The 25,732-nt window shown below is 40.8% G+C and overlaps 1 protein-coding gene across 1 annotated transcript in view; it reads right to left on the bottom strand.

Annotated features, from left to right (window-relative positions):
* The window catches only part of EHHADH (enoyl-CoA hydratase and 3-hydroxyacyl CoA dehydrogenase), a 68,163-nt gene extending 44,243 nt beyond the window's left edge, over positions 1-23,920 (bottom strand). Inside the window, exons 1-2 of the mRNA XM_069558648.1 lie at positions 23,656-23,920; positions 18,254-18,357 (exon numbers count right to left, since the gene is read on the bottom strand). Of these exons, the coding sequence (XP_069414749.1) occupies positions 18,254-18,357; positions 23,656-23,729 (178 nt within the window). The 5' untranslated portion in view covers positions 23,730-23,920. The remainder of the gene's footprint in view (positions 1-18,253; positions 18,358-23,655) is intronic.
* Between the last annotated feature and the right edge of the window lie 1,812 nt (positions 23,921-25,732).

Raw genomic sequence — 25,732 nt, 5'->3', positions numbered from 1 at the left:
GAAGATCCCTTGGAGAAAGTAATGGCAACCCACTCCGGTATTCTTGCCTGGGAAATCCCATGGACAGAAGGAGCCTAGCTGGCTACAGTCTATGGAGTTGCAAAGAATCGGACCACAACTGAGCAACTGTCAGGGAATATTTAACAGGAGGATTCCTACGTGCTGTTTCTCATAAGTCCTTTGTTCCTTATCAAAATGGAACGGCACGCTGCTCCCAGGAACTGAGGTCATTATGTGAGACAGGCTTGAATCTCCTTTAGTAAACATTCTCTTTACGACAAAACTGCTTAGACTCCATCCCCTTTCTTGAGATATGGGTTGTCTCCTGACCTTGTGACCATTATTAATCCCTTGTTCCCTTGGTAACGGTTGCTGTACGTTTGGTTTTCTGATCTTTATCATTGTCGAAAAAAACTTCTTGTACAACAGCCTATATACGCTCACAGAAAGATCATTAAAGCACCTTTGCTCCATCAGAGCTTGGGTCCCCGTGTCTTTCTTTCTCTCTCTCTCTCTGGCTAATTCTCTGGAGCGTAGAAATCTGTTGTGCTCACTCTCCTGCCTGGGCTTCTAAGACTCTCTCAAGAAGGCGCCCTGTGCCTTCACCTCCTCGAGAGGGCGCCTAGTGCCTTCGTGAGCAATGCAAGCCCCGTGTCAAGGGCTTTATTGGTTCTCTGCGTAAAAAAGGGAATATCAGCCTCTTTCTCTTTTTCACTTTCTTATCGTCGACTCCAGACCACCAGGTTCCGGTCCATTAAAGGACCCCAACAAGTGGTGTCCAGAACAAGGACTCTGGTATACGTGGCATTTCAGATGGAGTGACTCCAGGCTTATTGAGGTCAGGCGCTATTGAGGTCGGTAAGTACTAGACATGGGTCAAAAGGCTGGAAAGCCCCATCATTTCTCTACTTTACTTCACCATTTGTTTAAAGTTCAGGGACTTCTGGTTTCACACCAATGAATAGAGGCTTGCCTTCAAACAGTAGTCGAACATAATCCCTGGTTCCCTGATGAAGGCAGTTTTGATTTAGAAATTTGGCAATGGGTCAAAGAAAATGTTGAATGAGCCACCAAGCAGGGAAAAAAATATTCCAATTGATTTCTGGTTCCTATGGGCTCTCATTAAAGCTGTAATTCTGCCATTTCAAGGTAAATTTTACCCCTCATGATATTCGACAACAGACAGAACACTTATTGCTTGAATATGAATTAGATGATGAAACTTTACAAAAGGCCCAATTAGAACAACACAGAATATTTCAAAATTTTCCTACTAGTCCTGCCCCAGCTACTCCAAATGCTCATCCTCTGCCAGCAGGCATGAATCCAGAAGTCTCTACTTTGTTAGAACCTAATGATGCTAATAATGACTCTTCTAAGATGGCTTTTGACACCCAAACTGGCAATGCTCTTCTGGACAATAATGATAAATCCTTGGCACAGACTCATATTTGCAGAAAATCAGCACTTACTCTCTCTTCTCTGCAAAGAGGCTCTCTAAATTAATGGCTTTGCAATCACAAATTTCTGATGCCAATGGTTTCTCTGTCTTTCTAATTTTAAGAAATCCTGATGCTCAAGGGCACATAATACCTCAATATGACAATATTAATCTTTTTTACATGCAACAAATGAAAAAGGCTATAACTATGTATGGCCCACATTTGCCTTTTACTAAAGAACTTCCAAATGTTGTAGCATCTTCTATTGGAAACTTTATTCTCTATGATTGGCGAATTTTAATAAAAGCTCTCCTTAAACCAGGAGAATATCTTCAATGGACAATGTGATTTCATGATATAGCCAGAGATCATGCTAACAAGAATACTCGAGCTGGCACTCCCCAAAACCAAATTATTTTTGAAATGCTAACTGGCACCAGACAATTTGATACCATAGAAGCTCAAACACAATGCCCTCCGTTATTGCATGAACAATTAAAAACAGTAGCCCTTAAAGCTTGGGATCGAATTACTCCTCAAGGAGAGCCTACAGGTAGCTACACTAAAATATTACAAGGACCAGTGAAAATTTTGCTGATTTTTAGCTAGATTAGAAACTGCTATTTCCTGTACTGTAATCGGAGAAAAAACTAAGAAACAGCCAGAGAAATTACTTGCTTATGAGAATGCAAATCAAAAATATCAAAGAGCTATTGCTCCAATTCATGAGACTGGGACTATTATTGATTATTTGGAGGATTGTCCCAATCTAGGATCAGAAACTCAAAAGATGCAAATGCTAGCTGAGACAATGGCTGCTATCTTTAGAAAGAGAAATGAACGATGCTTTGCATGTGGAGATAAAAACTATTTAAAAGGGACTGCCCTAAGAAGACTAATAAAAAAAACCCTCCAAGAATCTGCCCTTGCTGCCACAGAGGAATGCATAGGGCTAAGGATAATAAATCTAAATTTGACATTGAAGGAAAACCTATTCCAGGAAACTCCAAACAGAGGACCTCCCAGGTCCCGTACAACAAAAACCAGGGGCAAATTCTATCTTTTCCCTCAAACCCTCAACATCCGGCAGTACTGCCATCAATATACCAGCCCTAAATGATTTTTTCCTTTACCCTCAAGCAGGTCCTTCTAGAGTACCTACCGGTCTTTTTGGACCTCTGCCCTCACAAACCTTCGGTCTTTTACTTGGCCAATCTAGTTTGACTTCTAAAGGAATTACTGTTCATCCTGGAATAATTGATTCAGTTATAAAGGAGAGATTCAAATTATGATGTCATCTCAGGTTCTATGGTAAACTCAGATATACCTTCTACATTTTTCCTAAGGGCCACTGCTCATTTAACAAACAAAGCAATTATTAAAATAACTTGGAAGAATGATGAGCCTATTTGGACAGAGAAATGGCCCCTTATGAAACACAAATTACAGGCTACTGAAGAACTTAGAGACACACAATTAGAATTAAAACATATTAAGGAATCTTATTTAACTTATATGTAGAGTACATCATGAGGAAGGCTGGGCTGGAAGAAGTACAAGCTGGAATCAAGATTGCCGGGAGAAATATCAATAACCTCAGTATGCAGATGACACCACTCTTACGGCAGAAAGTGAAGAGGAACCAAAAAGCCTCCTGATGAAAGTGAAAGAGGAGAGTGAAAAAGTTGGCTTAAAGCTCAACATTCAGAAAACGAAGATCATGGCATCTGGTCCCATCACTTCATGGAAAATAGATGGGGAAACAGTGGAGACAGTGTCAGACTTTATTTTTCTGGGCTCCAAAACCACTGCAGATGGTGATTGCAGCCATGAAATTAAAAGAGGCTTACTCCTTGGAAGGAAAGTTATGACCAACCTAGATAGCATATTCAAAAGCAGAGACATTACTCTGCCAACAAAGATCTGTTTAGTCAAGGCTATGGTTTTTCCTGTGGTCATGTATGGATGTGAGAGTTGGACTGTGAAGAAAGCTGAGTGCCGAAGAATTGATGCTTGTGAACTGTGGTGTTGGAGAAGACTCTTGAGAATCCCTTGGACTGCAAGGAGATCCAACCAGTCCATTCTAAGGGAGAGTCCTGGGTGTTCTTTGGAAGGACTGATGCTGAAGCTGAAACTCCAATACTTTGGCCACCTCATGCAAAGAATTGACTCATTGGAAAAGACTCTGATGCTGGAAGGGGTTGGGGGCAGGAGGAGAAGGGGACGACAGAGGATGAGATGGCTGGATGGCATCACTGACTCAATGGACGTGAGTTTGAGTGAACTCTGGGAGTTGGTGATGGACAGGGAGGCCTGGCATGCTGTAATTCATGGGGTTGCAAAGAGTCAGACATGACTGAGTTCAGCTGACTGAACTGACTGACTGAGGAATCTTACTCTCCTTAGAACGCTCTTATTTTTGTTGTAAAAAAGAAGTCTAACAAATGGCGTCTCTTAACAGACCTTAGAAAAGTTAATGCATCTATGAAACCTATGGGTGCATTACAACCAGGGATCCCATTACCTATTACTGTTCCTCAAAGTTGGCACATTATTATTATTGATTTACAAGATTGCTTTTTATATATACCTTTACACCCTTTAGACTGGGAGAGATTCACTTTCTCTCTCCCTTATCCTAATCATATCAGGCCTCATAAAAGATTTCAATGGACTATGTTACCTCAAGATATGCTTAACAGTCCCACTATTTGTCAAAATTTTGTAGCTAAGGCTTTACACCCAATGTAACAGCAATTCCCTCATGCATATATTATTAATCATATACTGTAACTACAAAAAGGAGAAATGATATTTTTGACACTGAATGGCCATGATATTCTTTAGACTCCAGAGAAAACTGATTAAAATAAAATCTTTTTTGAAATTGCAAAACTGGTTCTTCTTACACATGCAGTTAGGGAAAGGTTAACTTGTTAAAATACTTTTTTTGGAGCTCCAATTCTGCCTGGGAAACAAAAACAGGCCTAAGAAAAAACCTAAAGTTAACTCTTATCATGTCCTTGGGATACACAGCCCACTCTATCTAGGACTCCAGCCATAAACAAGTTGGTGGAACTAAAAAAAAAAAATTTTTTTTAAATTTCAAGCAAAAAACTATGCCTATCTATCTAAAATTATATATGTCTCAATATATGTCTTTGTTTTTGGATAATATGAGGTTAATAAGGCCTATTTAAATTCAACTTCACATGAACTGAAAAATATTCAATATTAAATATAATGTTTAAATATAAATATAATTTAAATATATAATTTAAATGTAATTTTCGCTAATTTAATTAAGACATGTCTTAAATCATCAACATTATGTAATGCTTTTATTATGCCTAATCATGGCATCTGGTCCCATCACTTCATGGGAAATAGATGGGGAAACAGTGGAAACAGTGTCAGACTTTATTTTTCTGGACTCCAAAATCACTGCAGATGGTGAATGCAGCCACGAAATTAAAAGATGCTTACTCCTTGGAAGGAAAGTTATGACTAACCTAGATAGCATATTCAAAAGCAGAGACATTACTTTGCCAACAAAGGTCCGTCTAGTCAAGGCTATGGTTTTTCCAGTGGTCACGTATGGATGTGAGATTTGGACAGTGAAGAAAGCTGAGCACTGAAGAATTAATGCTTCTGAACTGTGGTGTTGAAGAAGACTCTTGAGAGTCCCTTGGACTGCAAGGAGATCCAACAAGTCCATTCTGAAAGAGATCAGCCCTGGGATTTCTTTGGAAGGACTGATGCTGAAGCTGAAACTCCAGTACTTTGGCCACCTCATGTGAAGAGCTGACTCATTGGAAAAGACCCTGATGCTGGGAGGGATTGGGGGCAGGAGGAGAAGGGGACAACCGAGGATGAGATGGCTGGATGGCATCACGGACTCGATGGACGTGAGTCTGAGTGAACTCCGGGAGTTGGTGATGGACAGGGAGGCCTGGCGTGCTGCGATTCATGGGGTTGCAAAGAGTTGGACACGACTGAGCGACTGAACTGAACTGATAATATGATATAATGAATATTTTCACCAATCTATAAAATGCTAATATACAAGACACTTCACAGTTGCTAAAGAAAAGTAAGATATATGCTTTTAATAAAAAGATATAACAAATGGCAAATAAAATGATGAATACAAAAATATAAAAAAGGTTTATGACAAATGAAAGAAAATTTTATGGCAAACGGATGTAACTCGTTGCCCTGAACTTCCTTCCTCTTCCTTCTTACATGTCTCCATCGATGCAAATTCTTCCATAGGGGCCACACCTCTTTGAGGCGAAACTACACGACATGTTATAACCCACCTGACAGCTTCCTTTACAATAATGAGAACACCTAATTCTATAAAAACAGACAATGGCCCTGCCTATATTTATAAACAATTCAAACAATTTTTACATTCATTCTCTATTAAGCAGATTACAAACATTCCTTATAATCCACAAATACAAGACATAAACAAACACATTACACAGGAAAACTACAAATAAAATATTAAATAAGGGGAAATGCACAAAAACACTTTTATCTTCCTTATCCAGAGCAAACTTTACTAGATTCTAATGCAATATATTCTTTAAGCCTATAACTATTGTTAATATAGCTTTATTTCTGTTTCCAGTCTGTAAGATTCTTAAAACAAAATAACATTAACTTCAGTGCCTATTTCACAATACAAAACAAAAACAACATAAAAAAGGCACCATTTGCCAAATAAGTTATTTGTTTCTAAGAGTATCAAAAGTGCAAAATCTTCACCTTCTTTTCAGGTCTGTCTTGAAAGTATAATCATCTTCCTTAACACACTGAACAGAGAGATTCAGCAGCTGCCAGGCTGCGTTTTTTTTCCGGGGACAAAGTCAGGTATTTGGATGTGAGCAGCATTTCATTTATCAAGTTGTTCTGCATCAGCTTTTCAATAATTTCACTTAGGAAAAAATGTTTGAGTGTTTGCTCCCAATCCTTTGCCCCAAATAACACAAACCACTTAAAACATAGTCAGATCCTATTTCTTTTTATATCAGGAAAAATGTATGTACTGAATGAGGAGGAAATCAACCCATTAATTCAAAACCACAGCCAAATACCAGTCCCCAAACAGATCTCTAGATGATTTTTTTTTTTTTTTGGACTGAAATATTTCCTAGGAATGTTTTCATCATTATCGATTTCCTTTCTTTCTATAACTATTGTTAATAAAGCTTTATTTGTTTTAAATTTTTTAAACTTACCACAAAGAGATATTTTGACCAAAGCAGAAAAACATTTCGAGACATTGAAGAACACCTCCCTTCCTTTGCCCATTTGGTATCAAGACAGGTTAACTAATCAATGGAAATCTAAGAAACTAATCTTACAGGGAAAAGGGTATGCTTCTATTTCTCCAGATGGATTCAACAAACTCATTTAGCTTCCTCTTTGGAAGATTCAGCCTAAAGGGGCCCCCAACATTCAAACTAGAGACGAAACAACAAAAACCCCAGGAGGAAGAAATACCAGTACAAGCCATAGCAGCTTTAAAAATTTCCAAAAACAACACACTTGATGTCATCAACCTTATGATCTCCCTACTGGGGGACAGATAAAAATCCTTACTAATCGAGCTGAAAATCTGATTTCTCAACAGGGAATGCCTCAGAATCCTTAAGATATGTTTTTTCTTTTTTCGTCATGCTTGCTTTGCTTGCTTTTGCTTCCCTTGCTCAGGCTGACTTGATTGATCACACTTATTGGGCTTATATGCCTAACCCCCCTTTTTATTGTAGGTTATAAAATGGACAGAGATAAGACCAATTGTATCCACTAATGACTCAACACATATGGGCCCTCCTTGGAACTTGGAGGGGCCCCCTCATCCTGAGAAAGAAAGAAAGAAAACTAATTAACATTTCTCTAGGGTATAAAATCCTTCCTTTATGCATGGGCCCAACAAAATTGTATATTAATGTTAGTCGACAAACATGGGCTTTTGTCCTGCCTCCAAAAGAGGACTTTCAGACGCTGCTTGGATTATTTACTGCCCTTTCTTTGTTCGTGAACCATGTTTAGGCTACTGAAACTTTAGGGAAAGAGTTAAGGAAAGAACAAAGAACACTATGCAAAGGGTTTACTAATAAGAACTTTAAATATATTTCTGTTCATTGGGACAAATGTCAGGCCAAGTCAGGAAAATTAATGTTTATGGCTAATCATACAATTGTCGACTGGGGACCCCATGGTATGTGGTTATCTAACTGCTCAGATGACATTAACAGCACAGTGTGTGATTATGTTACTCAAGTAGCATAGAAGGTTACTACTACTACAATGGAGCATTACCATGACAAAGGACTTCTTGGGTGGCTTGATGGTGGAATGGCCCCCCTCGTCCTTGAATCGTCCTTGATAAACAGATTGGGCCTAAACAATGGGACATCTGAAAACTTGGTGTGAACACCAAAGAACTTAGGACTTGGACTGGACATTTCACAGGGACCAATCGTAGTCATAGAAACTATTTCTTTCGTTATAATCAATCATATTTCATACAAGCTTGCATCCCACTTCCTTTTGTTATAGCTATAGGAAATTTACAATTCAATAAGACTCTACATTCTGTAACTTGCATAAATTGTAAATTATATACTTAACTCCTCTATTTCCTTGAGAAATGACTCCCTTTTGATTCTTCGATCTCAACATAATCTGTGGTTACCAATAAATCTCCAGCGGCCCTGGGAAGAAGGTCCCATGGCGGGACTTGCTTCCCAGTTACTTAATAAATTGCTCTGGTGATCTAAACAATTCATTTTGGGATTAATAGCTGTTTGCACCAGTGCTGCCATCACTGGCATTACTTTACAAACCTCAACTCAAACACATAATTTTATCCAAAATTGGACTAAAGATGCTCATACTATGTGGGCCACTCAGGCTCAGATAGATGAGGATATTCAAGATGAAATACAGGAACTAAAAACAGCTATCAGATGGATTGGAGATCAATTAACAGATGTACAAAAACAGGTGATGCTAAAATGTGATTGGAATTCTACTAAATTTTGTGTTACTTCCGTTCATTTCAATAATAGTGCCTACAACTGGGAGCAAATCAAATTTCATTAACAAAACATACATCATAATGCCTCTCTGAATGTACAATTATTACAAAAAGAAATTTTTGAAGCCTTTCCTAAAAGTCTGTTCTCTTCCACTAATTTGAAAACTTTAGCTGAACAACTAGCTGATCAATTATCTGGGCTAGACCCACGCAGATGGTTTTAAAACATTACTCACAGCATCGGGTCTGGAACTGTAATTTTGGTGATTGTCTTGACAATTATATTTGTCATCTACCATTGCCTTCATGCAAAGATTGTTAAAACTAAACAAACTCTACTGGTCAGAATTCTTTTTACAAATTTTAAATAAATAAGGGGGAATTGTTAGGGAGTGTTTAACAGGAGGATTCCTACGTGCTGTTTCTCATAAGTCCTTTGTTCCTTATCAAAATGGAACAGCACGCTGCTCCCAGGAACTGAGGTCATTATGTGAGACAGGCTTGAATCTCCTTTAGTAAACATTCTCTTTACGACAAAACTGCTTAGTCTCCATGCTCTTTCTTGAGATATGGGTTGTCTCCTGACCTTGTGACCATTATTAATCCCTTGTTCCCTTGGTAACGGTTGTTGTACGTTTGGTTTTCTGATTTTTATCATTGTCGAAAGAAATGTCTTGTACAACAGCCTGTACAACAGAAAGATCATTAACGCACCTTTGCTCCATCAGAGCTTGGGTCCCCATGTCTGTCCTTCTTTCTCTCTCTCTCTCACTGTCTCTCCCTGGCTAGTTCTCTGGAGCATAGAAACCCGTTGTGCTCACTCTCCTGCCCAGGCTTCTAAGACCCTCTTGAGAAGGTGCCCTGTGCCTTCACCCCCTCGAGAGGATGCCTGGTGTCTTTGTGAGCGATGCAAGTCCTGTGTCAAGGGCTTTATTGGTTTTCTGCATAAACTAGGGAATATCAGCCTCTTTCTCTCTTTCACTTTCTTATCGTCGACTCTGGACCACCAGGTTCCAGTCCATTAAAGGATCCCAACAAGCAACTAAACATATCCACTATAGAAATTTTGAAAAATACACAAGATTATAAAGGACATAAATATTACCCCAAATATCACTACACAGAGATAACAATGTAATATTTTGGTGAAGTCTGTTTTTTCCAGATGCATATATGTAAATTACTTTGTGATCTTAAGTAGCCTCACAGAATGAGTTGGGAGATGAGTTGGACTGAATAGTGTCTACCTGGAACCCATGGATATGATCTTATTTGGAAATAGAGTCTTTGCAGATATAATCAGGTAAAGAAGAGGTCATACCAGATTAGGATGGGTCTGTGTAAGATCAGGAAAATATTGAAACAGAGGAGAAAGCCAAAGGAAGACAGAGGCAGAGATAGGAGCGATGAAGCAATAAGCCAAGGAATACTAAGGATTGCTAGCCACCAGGGACCTAGAGGAGGCAAGGAAGGAGGCTTCCCTAGAGCCTTTGGAGAAAGAATGGCCTTGCAGGGCTTCCCTGTTGGCTAAGTGGTAAAGAATCTGCCTTCCAGTGCAGGAGACATGGGTTCTCCCAAATGACACAGAGCAACTAAGCCTGGGTGCCACAACTATTGAGCCTGTGCTCCAGAGCCCCAGAGCTAGAACTACTGAAGCCCATGTGCCCTAGAGCCCGTTCTCTACAAGAGAAGCCACCACAATAAGCCTGCGTACTGCACCTAGAAAGTAGCCTCCTCTAACCACAGCTAGAGAAAAGCCCGGGCAGCAGTGAAGACCTAGCACAGCCAAAAATAGATAATTAAGGCTGTATATTGTCACCCTGCTTATTTAACTTCTACACAGAGTACATCAAGTGAAATGCCTGGCTGGATTAAGCACAAGCTAGAATCCAGATTGGCAGGAGAAATACTAATAACCTCAGATACACAGATGATACCACACTAATGGCAGAAAGCAAAGAGGAACTAAACAGCCTCTTGATGAAGGTGAAAGAAAAAGAGTGAAAAGCTGGCTTAAAACTCAACATTCAGAAAACTAAGATCATGGCATCTGGTCCCATCACTTCATGGCAAATAGATGGGGGAAAAATAGAAACAGTGACAGACTTTATTTTCTTGGGCTCCAAAATCACTGCAGACAGTGACTGCAGCCATGAAATGGCTTGCTCCTTGGAACTGAAGATGCTTGTGCCTTGGGAGAAAAGTTATGACAAACCTAGACAGTGTATTAAAAAGCAGAAACATCACTTTGCTGACAAAGGTCTACATAGTCAAAGCCATGGTTTTTCCAGTAGTCGTGCACAGAGGTGAGAGTAGGACCATAAGGAAGGCTGAGCACCAAAGAATTGATGTTTTCAGACTGTGGTGCTGGAGAAGACTCTTGAGAGCCCCTTGGACAGCAAGGAGATCAAACCAGTCAATCGTAAAGGAAATCAATGCTGACTATTCATTGGAAGGACTGATGCTGAAACTGACGCTCCAGTACTATACTTTGGTCAACTGATGCAAAGAGCTGACTCACTGGAAAAGACTTTGATGCTGGGAAAGATTGAGTATAGGAGGAGAAGGGGATGACAGAGGATGAGATGATTGCATGGCATCACCTACACAATGGACATGAATTTGAGCAAACTCTGGGAGATGGTGAAGGACAGGGAAGCTTGGCATGCTGCAGTCCACGGTGTTGCGAAGAGTCAGACATGACTTAGCCACTCAACAACAACAACAAAAGAATGGCCTTGCAAATATCTTGATTTTGAACTTTAAGCCTTGGAATGCCGAGAGAATAAATTTCTGTCATTGTAAGTCACTAGTTTGTGCTCATTTGTTACAGAAGCCCCAGGAAACTAATTTAGAAAGTGTTCCCTCTTATTTTTATCCTCTGTTTGTGTAAAATTAGAATAATATTTCTCTTGACTTTTCAATTAGAGATTACCAATGAAGTCATTTGGGACTTGACTTTACCGTGTGAAATTTTGGACTACTGATTCAATTTCTTTAATGGTTTTCTATTTCTCCTTGAGTCAATTTTGTAAGCTCTATTTTCCACTTGTTCATATTATCTTCTTTAATGGCTAGAGCATCTGTAGTGCTATCCCTTTTGTCATTCTTTATACGTAGTGTTTGTACCTTCTCTCTTTTTCTCAAGTCTCTCTGAAGCTTTATCAATTTTATTGTTATTACTAATCAAAGAACCTTTGACATTATTGTTCTCATGATTCACATTTGTTTTCTATTTTAGTAATTTCCCCTCCATCATTTCCCTCCTTCTACTTCATTGGATCTGTTTTATTGCTTGTTTTATCAGTCCCTTGATAGAGACACTTAACACAATATGTTTCAGCCTTTTTTTTTTCTGACTTATACCTTTAAGGCTATAAATTTTCTGCTAAACTATGCTTTGGCTTATGCCTCAAGTTTTATGTTTTTATTATTATTCATGTCAAAATGTATTCTAAATTGCATCATGATTTCTGCTTTGACTAAAAGGTTATTAAGAAATGAATTTATTTTCCAAACACATGAGAATCTTTAGTTATATTTTTGCTATTGATTTCTAGCTTGATCATATTGTTGTCAGAGAACACAGCCTAAATGAAATTTACTGAGATAAGCTTTCATGGTCCAGTACTTGATCAATTTTTGTAAATGTGGCAGATTGGAGCATATATATTTTCCAGTTGTTGGGTACATTGTTCTACCTAAGTCCATTAAGTCAAGCCTGATAATCCCAATGCTTTTCTAGGACAGTTATTTTTTCTGCTTCTGAACTTTCCTACATTCTCTCCTACCTCCTTTTTTTTTTTTACAAGAAATATCAGTTCTGATTTTTCATAATTCTGATCTTTTATTCCATGCCTCAAAGTCACCATCTTGGACTACCAACCTTAAGTTTTCAGACAGCTGAATCAGCTATTTAATAGCTAGTAAAAGTAAGAGTTGGACTGTGAAGAAGGCTGAGCGCAGAAGAATTGATTCTTTTGAAATGTGGTGTTGGAGAAGACTCTTGAGAGTCCCTTGGACTGCAAGGAGATCCAACCAGTCCATTCTGAAGGAGATCAACCCTGGGATTTCTTTGGAAGGAATGATGCTAAAGTTGAAACTCCAGTACTTTGGCCACCTCATGCGAAGAGTTGACTCATTGGAAAAGACTGATTCTGGGAGGGATTGGGGGCAGGAGAAGAAGGGGATGACACAGGATGAGATGGCTGGATGGCATCACTGACTCAATGGATGCGAGTCTGAGTGAACTCCGGGAGCTGGTGATGGACAGGGAGGCCTAGCGTGCTGCAATTCATGGAGTCGCAAAGAGCCGGACACAACTGAGCGACTGAACTGAGCTCAACTGAACTGAAAAGTCTGGCACATTTTTAAATCTATCTTAGGTTCAGCCTTGTCATCAGTAGATGAAAATTGTAGGATTTACTGAGGATTAATATCACCGGCTCAATGGACATGAATTTGAGTAAACTCCAGGAGATAGTGAAGGACAGGTAAGCCTGGTGTGCTGCAATTCATGAGGTCACAAAGAATAGAACACAACTGAGCAACTGAACAACAACTGAGGATTAAAATTTTAAGTATGTAAAAATATTACTATTTCCATTGTTAATAAATAAGTCACACAGTACTAGTACATAGCAGGTAAACTAAATGGTAATTATTAAACTTTAAATATTTCTTGTCACTATTTCAACATCTATTTCTTCTTACACTACTACTGATATACATTAAGCTCCTCTGGTTAAAAAAAGAAGAAGAAGAAGCAAAAAAATTCCTCTGGTTACAGTAAGAATAAATGGGCCTTTATATCCATGCAACTTTTGCCAACAGTGTAATATATTCATTTGGGAAAGAAGAAAATGTGCCACAAATATGAATAAATCATCACTTCAGATACTTTGGCCATATTTTGTCACTATGTTTGCATCTTCACCGGATAACTTTTTTTTCTTTTTCTTTTTTTATTGAAGGATAATTGCTTCACAGAATTTTGTTTTCTCTCAAACCCCAACATGAATCAGACAAAGGTATACATATTCCCTCCATCTTCAACCTCCCTCCAATCATCATTCCCATCCTAACCCTCTAGGTTGATACAGAGCCACTGTTAGAGTTTTCTGAGACATACAGCAAATTCCTGTTGGCTATTTATTTTACATATGGCAAAGTAAGTTTCCATGTTACTCTCTCCATACACCTCACCCTCTCCTCCTCTCTCCCCACGTCCAAAAGTGTATTCTCTGTCTGTTTCTCCATTGTTGGCCTGCAAATAAATTCTTCAGCATCATGTTTCTAGATTCTGTACATGTGCATACAGTTCAGTTCAGTCGCTCAGTTGTGTCCAACTCTTTGTGACCCCATGAATCGCAGCACTCCAGGCCTCCCTGTCCATCACCAACTCCCAGAGTTCGCTCAAACTCATGTGCATCGAGTTGGCGATGCCATTCAGCCATCTCTTCCTCTGTCGTCCCCTTCTCCTCCTGCCCCCAATCCCTCCCAGCATCAGAGTCTTTTCCAATGAGTCAACTCTTCACATGAGGTGGCCAAAGTACTGAAGTTTCAGCTTTAGCATCATTCCTTCCAAAGAAATCCCAGGGCTGATCTTCAGAATGGACTGGTTGGATCTCCTTGCAGTCCAAGGGACTCTCAAGAGTCTTCTCCAACACCACAGTTCAAAAGCATCAATTCTTCAGCGCTCAGCTTTCTTCACAGTCTAAATCTCACATCCATACATGACCACTGGAAAAATCATAGCCTTGACTAGATGGACCTTTGTTGGCAAAGTAATGTCTCTGCTTTTGAATATGCTATTTAGGTTGGTCATAACTTTCCTTCCAAGGAGTAAGCATCTTTTAATTTCATGGCTGCAGTCACCATCTGCAGTGATTTTGGAGCCCAAAAAAATAAAGTCTGACACTGTTTCCACTGTTTCCCCATCTATTTCCCATGAAGTGATGGGACCAGATGCCATCATCTTAGTTTTCTGAATGTTGAGCTTTAAGCCAACTTTTTCACTCTCCTCTTTCACTTTCATCAAGAGGCTTTTTGGTTCCTCTTCACTTTCTGCCATAAGGGTGGTGTCATCTGCATATCTGAGGTTATTGATATTTCTCCCAGCAATCTTGATTCCAGCTTGTGCTTCTTCCAGCCCAGCGTTTCTCATGATGTACTCTGCATAGACGTTAAATGAGCAGGGTGACAATATACAGCCTTGATGTACTCCTTTTCCTATTTGGAACCAGTCTGTTGTTCCATGTCCAGTTCTAACTGTTGCTTCCTGACCTGCATACAGATTTCTCAAGAGGCAGGTCAGGTGGTCTGGTATTCCCATCTCGTTCAGAATTTTCCACAGTTTATTGTGATGCACACAGTGAAAGGCTTTGGCATAGTCAATAAAGCAGAAATAGATGTTTTTCTGGAACTCTTGCTTTTTCCATGATCCAGCGGTTGTTGGCAATTTGATCTCTGGTTCCTCTGCCTTTTCAAAAACCAGCTTGAACATCTGGAAGTTCACAGTTCACGTATTGCTGAAGCCTGGCTTGGAGAATTTTGAGCATTACTTTACTAGCATATGAGATGAGTGCAATCGTGCAGTAGTTTGAGCATTCTTTGGCATTGCCTTTCTTTGGGATTGGAATGAAAACTGACCTTTTCCAATCCTGTGGCCACTGCTGAGTTTTCCAAATTTGCTGGCATATTGAGTGCAGCACTTTCACAGCATCATCTTTCAGGATTTGAAATAGCTCAACTGGAATTCCATCACCTCCACTAGCTTTGTTCGTAGTGATGCTTTCTAAGGCCCACTTGGCTTCACATTCCAAGATGTCTGGCTCTAGATTAGTGATCACATCATCATGATTATCTGAGTCATGAAGATCTTTTTTGTACAGTTCTTCCTTGTATTCTTGCCACCTCTTCTTAATATCTTCTGCTTCTGTTAGGTCCATACCATTTTTGTCCTTTTTCAAGTCCATCTTTGCATGACATGCTCCCTTGGTATCTCTAATTTTCTTGAAGAGATCTCTAGTCCTTCCCATTCTGTTCTTTTCCTCTATTTCTTTGCACTGATCACTGAAGAAGGCTTTCTTATCTCTTCTTGCTATTCTTTGGAACTCTGCATTCAGATGCTTATATCTTTCCTTTTCTCCTTTGCTTTTCACCTCTTTTCTTTTCACAGGAGATTTGTGCTGAGATTTTGTTTCTTTGTTTCTTTTTCCTTTGATGAGCGAGGCTGAGTGAGGTGGTAATCCTGTACTTTTGTTTTGTTTGTTGTTTAGATGCGTCCTGCACAGGGTGCTACTGGTGGTTGGGTGATGCCAGGTCTTGTATTCAAGTGGTTTCCTTTTTGTGAGTTCTCACTATTTGATACTCCCTATTCACTGCAAATGGTGATTGTAGCCATGAAATTAAAAGACACTTACTTCTTGGAAGGAAAGTTATGACCAACCTAGATAGCATATTAAAAATCAGGGACATTACTTTGCCAACAAACGTCCACCTAGTCAAGGCTATGGTTTTTCCAGTGGTCATGTATGGATGTGAGAGTTGGACTGTGAAGAAAGCTGAGTGCCGAAGAATTGATGCTTTTGAAATGTGGTGTTGGGGAAGACTCTTGAGAGTCCCTTGGACTGCAAGGAGATCCAGCCAGTCCTTCCTAAAGCAGATCAGTCCTGGGTCTTCTTTGGAAGGAATGATGCTAAAGCTGAAACTTCAATACTTTGGCTACCTCATGCAAAGAGTTGACTCATTGGAAAAGACTCTGATGCTGGGAGGGATTGGGGGCAGGAGGAGTAGGGGACGACAGAGGAAGAGATGGCTGGATGGCATGACTGACCCGATGGACATGAGTTTGAGTGAACTCTGGGAGTTGGTGATGGACAGGGGTGCCTGGTGTGCTGCAATTCATGGGGTCACAAAGAGTCAGACATGAATGAGAGACTGAACTGAACTGAACTGAGGATTAGTTCTCTGGTAGTCTAGGGTCTTGGAGTCAGTGCTCCCACTCCAAAGGCTCAGGGCTTGATCTCTGTTGAAAATCAGTGGTAATTTCTACATAAAGTGTAGGATAAGTGAACTGTATTTCAGTTGAATGCTGATAGTAAAATTTTAAAAATCATCATTTATGGCAAACTTTTTGGTTTGATCCTTGTATTCACCAAGACGCTGCGAAGCACACAAAATTAAATTACAGGAGGCCGATGGCCTATTCTAAAAACTTCATCGTCATTTCTCTGTCCTCCATCCCACCCCTTCACAGGATAATTAAGAGTGCATGATCACTGAGATGGGTGACAGAAAAAAAATGAACTCCATTTCAAGACTGTGTGAAATAAAAGATAACATTTATAGAACATCTTCTTCATCCAGGTACTGCTCTGCTGCTGCTGCTGCTGCTAAGTCGCTTCAGTCGTGTCCAACTCTGTGCAACCCCATAGACGGCAGCCCACCAGGCTCCCCTGTCCCTCAGATTCTCCAGGCAAGAACACTGGAGTGGGTTGCCATTTTCTTCTCCAATGCATGAAAGTGAAAAGTGAAAGTGAAGTAGCTCAGTTGTGTCCGACTCTAGCGACCCCATGGACTACAGCCTACCAGGCTCCTCCATCCATGGGATTTTCCAGGCAAGAGTACTGGAGTGGGGTGCCCTTGCCTTCTCCTGGTACTGCTCTAGGGGCTTTCAGATGTGTTACCTCTTTTAACCTCACCAAACTCTGTTAAGGTATACATATTATGGTATCCATTTTATAAACAGAAAAATTGGATTTCAGGAGATTTAAGGAAATTCCCCAACCTCACATAGGGTAGAGACATATGCAGAACAGGTTTGTACCAGTAGGTGTATACTGAAGTGATAAGTGAAAGTGAAAGTCGCTCAGTTGTGTTCGATTTTTTGTGACCCCACGGACTGCATGTATAGTCCATGGAATTCTCCAGGCCAGAATACTGGAGTAGGTAGCCTTTCCCTTCTCCAGGGGATCTTCCCACTCTAGGGATTGAACCCAGGTCTCCTGCATTGCAGGCGGATTCTTCACCAGCTGAGCCACAAAGGAAGCCCAAGAATATTGGAGTGGGTAGCCTATCCCTTCTCCAGCGGATCATTCTGACTGAGGAATCGAATCGGGGTCTCCTGCATTGCAGACAGATTCTTAACAACTGAGCTATGAGGGTAGCCCTAGGTGTATCAGTTCAGTTCAGTTCAGTTGCTCAGTCGTGCCTGACTCTTTGCGATCCCATGATCCACAGCACGCCAGGTCACCCTGTCCATCACCAACTCCCGGAGTCCACCCAAACCCCTGTCCATTGAGTCGGTGATGCCATTCAGCCATCTCATCCTCTGTCATCCCCTTCTCCTCCTGCCCTCAATCTTTCCCAGCATCAAGGTCTTTTCCAATGAGTCAGCTCTTCGCATCAGGTGGCCAAAGTATTGGAGTTTCAGCTTCAACATCAGTCTCTCCAATGAACACCCAGGACTGATCTCCTTTAGGATGGACTGGTTGGTGTATATTAGCAGGTCTAATAGCTATCAATCCTGGAACTAAATGTCCTCCAAAGGACCAGTCCAATATAAAAGAGATTAAAGTCAGCATCTTCTCTGGATCTCTCCTGTGACTCTTTGTCTCCTTCTCCATAATGTTTCTTCTTCCTCCCCTATTCATCACCTATACTATAGGTTGCCCATGGGTACAGGTAATGCAGCACTGATCTCAGTCTGTGTGAGATGTCAGAGAGAGTGGGAAAGGGTTGGACACATTACCTGCACAGAAGATGCCATCTGCTCCACAAATCACAATGGCTTTAACTGTATCATCTGTTATAGCTTTCTGCAGACTCTCTTTTATTCCACGGGCAACTTTTATACTAAAAGGGGAAAAAAAATTACATGTAGCATTAGTCACAATCAAATTTCTACCGTCTCAGAGTTTATTTTTTCTTTTCTAACAATGAAAAATTAAACATATACACGTTGTAGAAAAATCCTAGATACTTACTGTTAAATTTTCACTAATTTAAGAAATAATATATGTCTACTGTGAAGTAAGCCCTGAGGTGATTAAACACATGAACTTCAGAAAATAAAAGTGTTTTCCTGCATTTTGCTGTAACTTTGACCACTTAGAATCAACACTATCAATTTTAAAATATCACTCACATCTTCTCTGTATAGTGAAAGGAGTTTAAGACATCCTAGGGACAACAGTGTACACAACACAACAGCATACTGAGATGAGTGCTATAATAAAGGTACAGAGAAAATGATGTGGAAATTCTGAAAGAAAGTGCTTTTGATTTGTCATATTGGCCTAATAAAAGAAAACTGAAATAGTCTAAAAATAACAGTCTAAGTCATGTGGCAGGGGATGCAAGTTACCCGCAAACTAATACTTAACACTTTAAACTAATACTAATACTTTGACTGTTCCCTAAGGTTGCAGATACTAAGTCCATTTCCATTCCATTGGCCAGAACTTAATGCTTTGAGCTGAACTTACTGCTGTGAAATATAGTCTTTATTTTGGGCAGCCATGTATCCAGCTAAAAACCGATTAATCCACTATTATGTTGAGTTTTCTGTAACTAGCAGCCAAGCCTAACTAATTTGAAAGGTAATGGCAAGGTCTGGGAAAGGAAGGGCATTTGGTAAATTTTTGTCAAGTTTCAGTAGATGAGGGAGTCATCCCCAGAGGAGATGGTTAAAACCAAGACTGAATGAGTTTGCCAAAGGGGAAAGAAAAAAAAAAAAAGAGCTGAGAGTAGATCTTGTAAATATTTAAGAGGTGGGAGAGGCTCAGCTGAGTGATTCAGTACCAAGGAGTCCAACGAGACCAAGAGAGGAGAATTTCCAAGAAGCAGAGGATCAGTAAGTGCCAAGGGATGGCAAAGCAGGAGCTCTAGGAAGAGTAGTGAAGAACTGCTTAAAGAAAAAATTATAAAACCAGAGTCCGGTGAATTTTGCCTTAGAATTCTAAGTAATATGGGGGAATTTTATACAGAGCGAAAAAAAACTTAAAAAACAACTAAAGCCAGATTGTTCAAACCAGCAACTAACATTGCTAATTGATTACATCCCAATACAAAAGGTTTTCGGTATTAAAAAATAAATTAATTAATTTAAAAACCTCAGGGAATAAAGGAGATACTTGCTCTTGTATATGGTAATTCCCTTTCACCTAGTTACTTTTCACCATTTAACCCAGATGAAATCAAACAAAACCTCTTGCCTTCAGTTGATTTCATTAGAAACCAAATCTGCTAAAGAAAAACGGAATTTGAACCATCCAGAATACTGAGAAGTCCAAAAGTCACATACTGCTTTCTGGGTAAACAATGGCTGCAAAATTAGCCAAAATGAGCCCAATCTGTGCCACTGAGGAGACAAGTCTGGCTTTTCCCATTTCAATCAACCCCTACTCTTTCATTTCTTATCTTCTTGTTAATTTTGCATCATTTGTTGTTGTTGTTTAGTTGCTAAATTGTATCCGACTCATCTGCCACCCCATGGACTGTAGCCCACCAGGTTCCTCTGTCCATGGAATTTTCCAGGCAAGACTACCAGAGTAGATTGCCATTTTCTTCTCCAGGGGATCTTCCCAACCCAGGGACTGAACCCACGTCTCCTGCATTGGCAGGCAGATTCTGCTACTGAGTCACTCTAGATCCCCTGGAATAGGCAACGGCAACCCACTCCAATATTCTTGCCTGGAAAATCCCATGGACAGAAGAGCCTGGTAGGCTACAGTGCATGGGGTCACAGAATCGGACACAACTAAGCACACACACTCACACACACACACACAAACAGCATTTGCTAAGTGTCAGATCTCTAACACATTTAAACCTCACAATGACTTAATGAGATAGGTATTAAAATTTCTCCTGAAAGGGGGAAAGGGGACAGTTTAAATACAAGACACATTTTAAGTGGTTATGGGAAAATATTCCTAGTTGTAGGTAGCAAACTGTGAAACTATTTACCCCACAAGTTTGAGATGGGCACAACTTTCCATTATGAGGAGAGATACTTGGGAGCCACCTAGGAAGCTTCCGCCTGCCAATGCAGGGGCTATAGTCCATGGGGCCGCAAATAGTTAGACACAATTGGATGACTGAGCATACATACAGACACACAATTTTGCAAAAATAAAACAAGAAAAAGAAGAATTAAAATGGCTATTATACATACAGCTTTACTAGATTCTAGCTGAGTGAAAAGGGACCACACCTTCGTAGCAATTTCAAAGTCACAGGGGTTAAGAAATTATTTTCTCCCCTTAATATTCTCAGGTATGGAGAAATGGAGTCTAAAGGTAACATTTCATGAGTGATGACCAAAGAACTTAACCTTCTGTCACTTTAGAAGTCTTTTTTGTGACCATTTTTTAAAACCAGAAGTCATCAAAGTCGTGGCTTGTGACCAGCATTTTTCAAAGAAACAGAATGAAAATAGAATACATCAAATAAAAAGAAAAGTTTTGTTTCACTAAACTTTGCTTTCAGTTACATATTTGTATGTGTGTTTGTGTGTGCGTGTCCTAGGTTGCTACGTAAAACATGGATTACTGTGTAGAATATAATTAAAAATTATATAAAAGCCATTGTTTTGGGAGACAAATCTAGTAATTAGGCATCTCCTACATTTATAAAGAGGGTTGGCATTTATCCAAATAGAAATCTCGCTTAGCTAAAGGAACAAAGAAAGATTTGAACTGTTTGGGCCAAAATATATTCAAATAATCTCTCACTTATCTAAGAAGAAATAATTACCCAAATAAAATTAGAAATAGGAAGGGGGAAAGGAAGGGGAGATGAAAAGCGTAAAGCAAAAAGAGAAAAAAAAGGGGGGGACCTGTTAAACTGGATGAGCGTGCTAGGACACATACCTTCACCTAAGTACAAGTTTAAGAGGAAAGCGCAAAAAAGTGTTTATCGCCAAGTGGAGAAAATCCTGATGCAGCTGCAATGTATCCTGAGCAGCAGGGCCTGTTGGTAGGGGCTTGTAACAGGCCTTTTGCCTAATAAAAATAATGATAGCTGGTGGTGCAGTGGTAAAGAATTCGCCTGCCAATGAAAGAGATGCAAAAGACGCGGCTGAGTTGGAAAGATCCCCTGCAGTAGGAAATGGCAACCCACTCCAGTATTCTTGCCTGGAAAATCCCATGGACAGAAGAGCCTGGTAGTCTGCAGTGCATGGGGTCAAAAAGTCAGACACAACTAAGCGTGCACACACACACAACATCTAAGTGTCAGTTTCTAATCGGCAACACATTTAAACCTCACAACTTAATGAGGTAGGTACTAAAATTTCTTCTGCAACGGGGAAAGGGAACAGGTTAAATACCAGACACATTTTAAGTAGTTATGGGAAAATATTCCTAGTTATAGGTACTAAACTGTAGAACCATTTTCCCCAAAGTTAGAGATGGGCACAGTTATCCATTATGAGAGATTAAGGCAGAGTCCTAATACTTAGTAATTTTAATTGAAATACAAAGTTCAAAATTGATATGTAATTGTAGTACTCTTGTTTTTCTTCATCAAAACCGAAATAACAATATTTTGCTTTATTCCGAGTGGCAAGTAAGTGGACTTATTCTTTGTGTGATTTTATTTCTGAAAATTTTTATATTATTAAATGCAAAATTTTATATTAAAATAAAAGTTATAATATTAATGCTAATGATAAAACCAAATCTGATGACAGGACAAAAATTCAGTTAAAATTAGCATGTCTTCTCATTTCAGTCTCTTTTTGCTCCAGCAGCATGCAGTAAGGATTCTGACCAAAAGTCGTTCTCTTTATGCTTTATATGTTCTCTGTAAATGATCATTTCCCTACTCCCTGTGGACGAGTGGTTTTTCCCCCAGGTTGATCACTATACTTTTTTCAGAGATGTAAAAGAACCAGGTGGTGCTAGTGGTGAAAACCTCCCTGCCAATGCAAGAGGCATAACAGTTCAATCCCTGGGTGGTAAAGATCCCCTGGAGGAGGGCATGACAACTCACTCCAGTATTCTTGCCTGGAGGATCCCATGGACAGAGGAGCCTAGGGGCACACAGTCCATAGGGGCACACAGATTCATACACGGCTAAAGTGACTTAGCACAAACCTATATATCATTAATTTTCAAAATAGCAGCATTAATCTCACTTTTTAAAGTAATGCTTTTACTAGTTTAACAAGAAAAGTACTCCACGATAAAAGAACATAAACGGCACAGCAGTTTTTCAGGAAATGCTATTTAATAGGCTAATTCTGACATGAGCTTATTCTAACATGGATCTTCACCAAAGCACTAAGACCTTGAAGTTTAGAACAAACCAAGAGATACATCTTTGTGTTTCTGGGCCAGGACATAATTCTCTTTTACTCAATATATTGGCATTAATGGGGATCTTTATTTTTAACAGTGTGAAGCCACCTTATTTTTGGACTCCCAAAGCTTTTAGTCACACATTGTAAGGGTGGCCTGGACTCCAGGTTGGGAAGGGAGGGATCAAGGTCCAGGCAGCACAGCACTAAGACCTCTGGACTAGAAAGTACATCTGAGAAGTCAAAGTTGCAAGTAAGCAGAAGAGTGCAGCACGAAGTTGGCACGGACAGAGGCACTAAGACCTCTGGACTAGAAAGTACATCTGAGAAGTCAAAGTTGCAAGTAAACAGGAGTTCAGCACGAAGTTGGCACGGACAGACCGGTTCGGGCGCAGCTCCCCAATTTCTAGCTGTCTTCCTCTCAGCCTCGGTTTCTTTATCAGCGAAACGGAGATGAGAGGTCTCTGCAAACAGGTACCGAGCCTACCAGTGTAAAGTGAAAGTGAAGTCGCTCAGTCGTGTCCGACTCTTTGCTACCCCATGGACTGTAGCCTATCAGGCTCCTCCGTCCATGGGATTTTCCAGGCAAGAGTGCTGGAGTGGATTGCCATTTCCTTCTCCAGGGGATCTTCCCGACCCAGGAATCGAACCCGAGTCTCCCGCATTGCAGGCAGACGCTTTATCGTCTGGGAAACCACAACGTAAAAGGTTCTGGCATTTGCCCTGATTCTATCCGTGTCAGTGTCTTTCTCTGTTTAAACCAGCAGGGGGAAGTCAAAGCCTCCACTTGAGGCAGGCAGGTACGCCCCTGCTCGCCCTCCCCAGACTGATCGCCGAGAGCCCGTTACCTGATCGCATTGACTGGCGGGTTTCGTAGACGGATCAGTGCCAGGCTGTTCTGCAGCCGCGTGAACTCAGCCATGTTTGCTCAGTTGCCCCAAAGTCGCCTCACCCCTCAGCTGAGAGGCAAGATCACTTTCGCTGGGCGCGTCCTGGGGAGAGGAGGGGCGTCTGCTGGGCCAATGTGAACCCGGCACCGCCTCCGGCCCCGGCACCGCTTCCCGCCCCGGGACGCTCCCGGGCTCTGATGCCCATCCTCCATCTCAGTCCTCCTCCTTCCCTGACAGCAGCCCCGTGCTCAGCACACCCTTGCCGTCTCTTCCTCTTTGCTGGCCCCTGTCCTGCTCCCATCACAAAGTAGGTCAGGCAGGAAGTTGGAAGATGCGTGAAATTGCCAGTAAGTCCAGATTTGCAAACCCCTGGCCCAGAGGGGCTGGCTTCCCTGGACAAGTTCTAGATGCACTAAGTTGGTGCAGCTTCATCACAGTCTTCATTATCCTTCTTAACAAAGACAGATATGTGGGATCCTGACAATTATATGATATGACACATACCTGGAACATATAAAACACTTCATGCATTTCATCTAAATGAGTAAGGTACTAATATCAACCAAACATGTACAGAACTGTCATGCAGCAACCTTGTGGAACATACCACTTTCTTGTCTGTTCAATCCTTCCAGTTTTTTTTTTTTTCCTTCTTCTGGCATTCCTAAGGATTATTTCTAAGATTAATACTTCAACTATGAATCAAGCAACTATTATGTCCTAGGCAGCAGGCCAAAGACTAAAGATAAATGAGGCTGGGTTCAGACTAGGACAAAGTTTTTGAAGATGCAGTTGGCCTCAGGTGGTCTCCACAGCCCATCAACTGGCCAGAAGGCAGTCTGGAAGTTTCAGAGGAAAAACAAAACAATGGAGTGGTTTTATTCACTGACGTTTCACAAATTTTAGCGACGAGACTGGATGGCATCACTGTCTCGATGGACGTGAATCTGAGTGAACTCCGGGTGATGGACAGGGAGGCCTGGCATGCTGTGATTCATGGGGTCACAAAGAGTCAGACACGACTGAACGACTGAACTGAACTGAACTGAAGGATTATTTTCACAGACATTCTTTTCAGTTCAGTTGCTCAGTCATGTCCGACTCCTTGCAGCCCCATGGACTGCAGCACGCCAGGACTCCCTGTTCATCACCAACTCCTTGAGCTTGCTCAAATTCATGTCCATTGAGTCAGTGATGCCATCCAACCATCTCATTCTCTGTTGTCCCCTTCTCTTCCTGCCTTCAATCTTTCCCAGCATCAGGGTCTTTTCCAAGGAGTCAGTTCTTCACATCAGGTGGTCAAAGTATTGGAGTTTCAGCTTCAGCATCAGTCTTTCCAATGAATGTTCAGGACTGATTTCATTTAGGATTGACTGGTGTGATCTCCTTGCAGTCTAAGAGACTCTCAAGAGTCTTCTCCAACACCACAGTTCAAAAACATCAATTCTTCGGCACTCAGCCTTCTTTATAGTCCAACTCTCACCTCCATACATGACTACTGGAAAAACCATAGCTTTGACCAGATGGACCTTTGCTGTCTAGGTTGGTCACAGCTTTTCTTTCAAGGAGCAAGCATCTTTTAATTTCATGGCTGCAGTCACCATCTGCAGTGATTTTGGAGCCCAAGAAAATAAAGCCTGTCACTGTTTCCATTGCTTCCCCTCTATTTGCCATGAAGTAATGCTTTTGAACTGCGGTGTTGGAGAAGACTCTTGAGAGTCCCTTGGACTGCAAGGAGATCCAACCAATCCATTCTGAAGGAGATCAGCCCTGGGATTTCTTTGGAAGGAATGATGCTAAAGCTGAAACTCCAGTACTTTGGCCACCTCATGTGAAGATTTGACTCATTGGAAAAGACTCTGATGCTGGGAGGGATTGGAGGCAGGAGGAGAAGGGGACAACAGAGGATGAGATGGCTGGATGGCATCGCCGACTTGATGCACATGAGTCTGAGTGAACTCTGGGAGTTGGTGATGGACAGGGAGGCCTGGTGTGCTGCAATTCATGGGGTCGCAAATAGACATGACTGAGCAAC

Source organism: Ovis canadensis, chromosome 1, assembly GCF_042477335.2.
Source record: "Ovis canadensis isolate MfBH-ARS-UI-01 breed Bighorn chromosome 1, ARS-UI_OviCan_v2, whole genome shotgun sequence".
NCBI lineage: Eukaryota > Metazoa > Chordata > Mammalia > Artiodactyla > Bovidae > Ovis > Ovis canadensis.
Note: the sequence above shows the minus strand (reverse complement) of the source record. Positions and strands in the feature narration are given on the sequence as shown.